Raw genomic sequence first — 5,000 nt, 5'->3', positions numbered from 1 at the left:
TAACTATCGCCTACTTACTATCACTTTCTAACATCACCTACTTAGTATTCTACTAACTATCAACTATTAACTATCACCTAATAACTATCACTTACTAACTATCAACTACCAACTCAACTACTAACTATCAACTACTAACTATCAACTACTAACTATCACCTACTAACCATTAACTACTAACTATTAACTACCAACTCAACTACTAACTGTGACCTACTAACTATCATTATTGTCACTATTCACTATTGTCACTATTAACTATTAACTATCACCTACTTTTTTATTAAGGTGACCTACTATCACTTACTAGCAATAAACTACTAACTATTCTAACCCTTACTTAACCGTTATCAAGCCTATGGTGTCACAGATTAGCTCGTTCAGAACACGCCCTAAACCGAAGGAGACCACACCCCCTTACCAGATCGGACCACGCCCCTAGCCAACTATGACCACACCCCCTTACCAGATCAGACCACGCCCCTAGCCAACTTAGACCACACCCCCTTACCAGATCAGACCACGCCCCTAGACAACTTAGACCACACCCCTTAACCAGATCAGACCACGCCCCTAGCCGACTTAGACCACACCCTTTCACCAGATAAGACCACGCCCCTAGCCGACTTAGACCCCACCCCTTCACCAGATTAGACCCCGCCCCTAGCCAATTTAGACCACACCCTCCCACCAGATAAGACCACGCCCCTAGCCAACTTAGACCACACCCCCTTACCAGATCAGACGACGCCCCTAGACAACTTAGACCACACCCCTTAACCAGATCAGACCACGCCCCTAGCCGACTTAGACCACACCCTTTCACCAGATAAGACCACGCCCCTAGCCGACTTAGACCCCACCCCTTCACCAGATTAGACCCCGCCCCTTCCCCAGCTGCTGTATGTTCTCAGGGTCACGATGCTCCCGTGTGCCTCAGATGCGGTGGCCCTGACCCTTGACCCCAACACTGCCGGGGCGGAGCTGCGGCTGTCGGCTGACGGGCGGGGGGCGGGGCGTGTGTGGGGGGCGGAGCCGCCCCGCCCCCTCCACCCGGACCGCTTCCTGTCCTGCCCTCAAGTGCTGGGCCGTGAGGGCCTGCTCGGCTCCGCCTACTGGGAGGTGGCCTGCCAGGGTGGCGTGGACGTGGGCGTGGCCTACAGGAGCATCAGCAGGATGGGGGAGGCGGCCAGCTGTCTTATTGGTCACAACCGAGCGTCCTGGAGCTTGGAGTGTTCTGATTGGGGCTTCGTAGCGAGTCACGCGGGCCGCAGGGTGGGGGCGGGGCTGTGTGACTCCACCCCCTGCAGGGTGGGGGCGGGGCTGTGTGACTCCACCCCCCGCAGGGTGGGGGCGGGGCTGTGTGACTCCACCCCCCGCAGGGTGGGGGCAGGGCCGTGGGAATCCACCCCCTGCAGGGTTGGGGTGTTTCTGGATTGGCCAGGGGGGGCGCTGTCTTTCTACTTCCTGTCAGCTGACCGCAGGACACGCCTCCACACCTTCCACTGCAGCTTCACACAGCCGCTGTTCCCCGCCTTCTGGCTGTGGGGGGGCGGGGCCTCCCTGGACCTGCTGACCCCCCCCACCTACTGAGAGTGTGTGTGGGTGTGTGTACTGTGTGTGTGTCTGTGTGTGTGTGTGTGTGTGTGTGTGTGTGTGTGTGTGTGTGTGTGTGTGTGTGTGTGTGTGTGTGTTTGGGTGGGTGTACTGTGTGTGTGTGTGTGTGTGTGTGTATTTGGGTGGGTGTACTGTGTGTGTGTGTGTGTGTGTGTGTGTGTACTGTGTAGATGTGTGTGTGTGTGTGTACTGTGTAGATGTGTGGGTGTGTGTGTGGTGTGTGAACTGTGTGGGTGGTTGTACTGTGTGTGTGTGTGTGTGTGTGTGTGTGTGTGTGTGTGTGTGTGTGTGTGTGTGTGTGTTACCTCCTGGTTCTCTCTGGCTTCTTGAAGCTCTCTTTCCAGCTGTTCAAGACGACCCACACGCATCTGGAAACACACACACACACACACACACACACACACACACACACACACACACACACACACACACACACACACACACACACACACACACACACAGTTTAGTCTCCAGATGTCTACATCAAAAAGTGTATCCAAAAGCTTTCCAATAAGCGGCCAATCAGGAGAGCTCCCCTTAGCAGGTGGCCAATCAGAGCTCACCTGGGTCCTCTGCACCGTGAGCTGATTGGTCCCGAAGCGTTCCTCCATGACGGAGCGCACCTGCTGCACCTCGAACTCCAGCTGCTGCCGGATCAGGTCCATCTGGATGGAGAACTACAACCGGGCGGGGTCAGGGACAGCACCAGGGGCCCGCTCCCCCATCAGGGTAGGGGTGTGCCTTACTGTGTGTGTGTGTGTGTGTCTGTGTGTGTGTGTGTCTGTGTGCGTCTCACCGTGTCTCTGTGAGTGTGTGTGTGTGCGTCTCACCGTGTCTCTGTGTGTGTGTGTGTCTGTGTGTGTGTGCGTGCGCCTCACCGTGTCTCTGTGAGTGTGTGTGTGTGTGCGTGCGCCTCACCGTGTCGATGTGCGGTAGTTGTGCGAGCCTCTGTGTGAGTCCCTGCAGCTCGCTGTAGAACCAGCACCTCTCCCGCTCCTCCCGCTCCATCTCGCTCAGCAGCAGCCTCCTGTAACCATGGCAACCTCCTTACCGCTACGCTGGGATAGAATCTGATCTGCTGTAGTGTGTGTGTGTGTGTGTGTGTGTGTGTGTGTGTGTGTGTGTGTGTGTGTGTGTCCGTGTGTGTGTCCGTGTGTGTGTCCGTGTGTGTGTGTGTGTGTGTGTGTGTGTGTGATGTGGTCTCACTTTTCACGGTACAGCTCCTCCACATGCTGCTCATTCATTCGTCCTTCTCCACCAATCAGGGCGGCCATGGGCGGGGCTCCGTCCAGGAGGGCGTCGTCGGGGACAGTGTTCTGCCGGGAGGAGGAGGAGGAGGGGGGGCGCAGTGGGCCCCTCAACAGGGCGGAGGGGGGCGGGGCTAATGTGGAGGGGGGCGGAGCTAGGGCCAGGAGGTCGTCCCGCCCCGCCCCACTGAGGGGGGGCGGGGCAGGGCGGGTCTTCAGCTCGTAGTAGTTGGTCAGGTCCATGTGAAGCTCTGCGTCCACACAACAACAAGGGAAACTCTATTGATCCAATCGGATGACTGCATCATCATGACATCATCATGACATCATCAGGGCATCATCATGACATCATCATGACATCATCAGGGCATCATCAGGGCATCATCATGACATCATCATGACATCATCAGGACATCATCATCATCATATCATCATAATCATGACATCATCAGCATGAGGTCACCTTTGAGCTGGTCCAGGACGTCGGTCCGCCCCGAGGAGGCCAGTGTTCCCGCCTCCTGGTCCAGTTTAGTCTGGAGCTGCTTCAGCACCTCCTGGAGGAGGAGGTGGGGGAGAGAGGAGTCGTCAGAGTTTCAGAGTGACGATGGGTGCTGTGTGGTAATGGTAACGTTGTTCTAGAGATGCTAGCTGGTCTGCTGTAGATGCTAGCTGGTCTGCTGTAGATGCTAGCTGGATGCTGTAGATGCTAGCTGGTCTGCTGTAGATGCTAGCTGGGCTGCTGTAGATGCTAGCTGGTCTGCTGTAGATGCTAGCTGGGCTGCTGTAGATGCTAGCTGGGCTTCTGTAGATGCTAGCTGGATGCTGTAGATCAGGGGTGCCCAACCTTTTTTGACCCAAGATCTACTTTTCAAGTAGCCAACCTCCCGAGATCTACCAGCCTAGTGTCAACATTGCAAACCTACCTTCAAGCGGGGGGGCGTTTCCCCTCAGCCATGCCAACGTTTAGGAGTGCGTAACTACTATTGACGGCTTTCAACTGCTGTTGACAGCGCATGCGCTACCGCGCGTATATGTCCCGCGCAAATTTTATTTTATTTAAAAAAAAAAAATGTTTTTTTTTTTTCTTCAGGGAGTCAGCCTCACTCCTGGCTGACTCCCTGCCTCCGCCGTTAACCCTTTGTAGCGTGTCCAGAAGGCTGCAGCGCGCCCGTGTTCAACCTACCAAAACTCTCCCATCAGACCCCCTCTTCAGGGACCTCCACTGGCTCCCTGTAGTAGCTCCTATCAGATTCGAGAGGATGGTACTGGCATACAAGGTCGATGGAACTGCCCCTGCCTGGCTCGAAGTGTTGGTCAGACCACACCCCAGCTCGATCCCTCTGCTCAACTACCTCAGCTGGACGTCTGGCTAGCTGGATGCTGTAGATCAGGGGTGCCCAACCTTTTTTGACCCAAGATCTACTTTTCAAGTAGCCAACCTCCCGAGATCTACCAGCCTAGTGTCAACATTGCAAACCTACCTTCAAGCGGGGGGGCGTTTCCCCTCAGCCATGCCAACGTTTAGGAGTGCGTAACTACTATTGACGGCTTTCAACTGCTGTTGACAGCGCATGCGCTACCGCGCGTATATGTCCCGCGCAAATTTTATTTTATTTAAAAAAAAAAAAAGTTTTTTTTTTTTCTTCTTCACACCTCGCGTCGACTTGGGATCTGTCGGCGGTCTACTGGTAGACCGCGATCGACTGGTTGGGCACCCCTGCTGTAGATGCTAGTTTGTCTGCTGTAGATGCTAGCGGGATGCTGTAGATGCTAGCGGGTTGTTGTAGATGCTAGCTGGTGCGGTACCTTCATGTCTGAGGTCTCGTTCTCCAGTTTGAACAGGTGGTTGGAGTTGTCCTCCAGCTCACGCCGCAGGTGGGAGTTCTCCTTGCGGAGGGCCTGCACCTGGTGGGCCAGCTGGTCGTAGGACGCCGCTACCGTGGCCATCGTCTGTCCTCACTGCCGCCGGCTGCAACACAACAAACTACAGTTTACTACAGAGTCTGTGCAGCCAGGAGGGGCTGAGGGAAGCACTGTCGCCCCCCGTCTGGTGGGAGGCCCCAGGCATCATAGACCCCCCCCTGCTCACTGCTGTTCATCTGAAGTCACTGCAAGGCCCTCTCGTTTAAGACCAAG

General features: G+C 55.3%; 1 protein-coding gene and 1 long non-coding RNA gene across 4 annotated transcripts in view; one reads left to right on the top strand and one right to left on the bottom strand.

Annotated features, from left to right (window-relative positions):
• The window catches only part of apc2 (APC regulator of WNT signaling pathway 2), a 24,613-nt gene that overhangs the window by 16,994 nt on the left and 2,619 nt on the right, over positions 1 to 5,000 (bottom strand). For 2 of the 3 annotated variants that reach the window (XR_009528392.1, XM_060067203.1), the window contains exons 2-7: positions 4,671 to 4,833; positions 3,328 to 3,418; positions 2,824 to 3,115; positions 2,536 to 2,644; positions 2,181 to 2,294; positions 1,923 to 1,985 (exon numbers count right to left, since the gene is read on the bottom strand). Coding sequence is in view for 1 of the 3 variants with exons in the window: in XM_060067203.1 (XP_059923186.1) it covers positions 1,923 to 1,985; positions 2,181 to 2,294; positions 2,536 to 2,644; positions 2,824 to 3,115; positions 3,328 to 3,418; positions 4,671 to 4,811 (810 nt within the window). In the remaining 2 variants the exon portion in view is untranslated. Of the gene's footprint in view, positions 1 to 1,922; positions 1,986 to 2,180; positions 2,295 to 2,535; positions 2,645 to 2,823; positions 3,116 to 3,327; positions 3,419 to 4,670; positions 4,849 to 5,000 lie in introns of all 3 variants that reach the window. The other variant, XR_009528393.1, reaches the window with a different exon arrangement.
• LOC132469352 (uncharacterized) overlaps positions 2,214 to 5,000 on the top strand; it is a 3,731-nt gene continuing 944 nt past the window's right edge. Inside the window, exon 1 of the long non-coding RNA XR_009528416.1 lies at positions 2,214 to 2,346. This is a non-coding gene — a long non-coding RNA (uncharacterized LOC132469352). The remainder of the gene's footprint in view (positions 2,347 to 5,000) is intronic.

Source organism: Gadus macrocephalus, chromosome 12 (assembly GCF_031168955.1).
Source record: "Gadus macrocephalus chromosome 12, ASM3116895v1".
Classification (NCBI taxonomy): Eukaryota; Metazoa; Chordata; class Actinopteri; order Gadiformes; family Gadidae; genus Gadus; species Gadus macrocephalus.
Note: the sequence above shows the minus strand (reverse complement) of the source record. Positions and strands in the feature narration are given on the sequence as shown.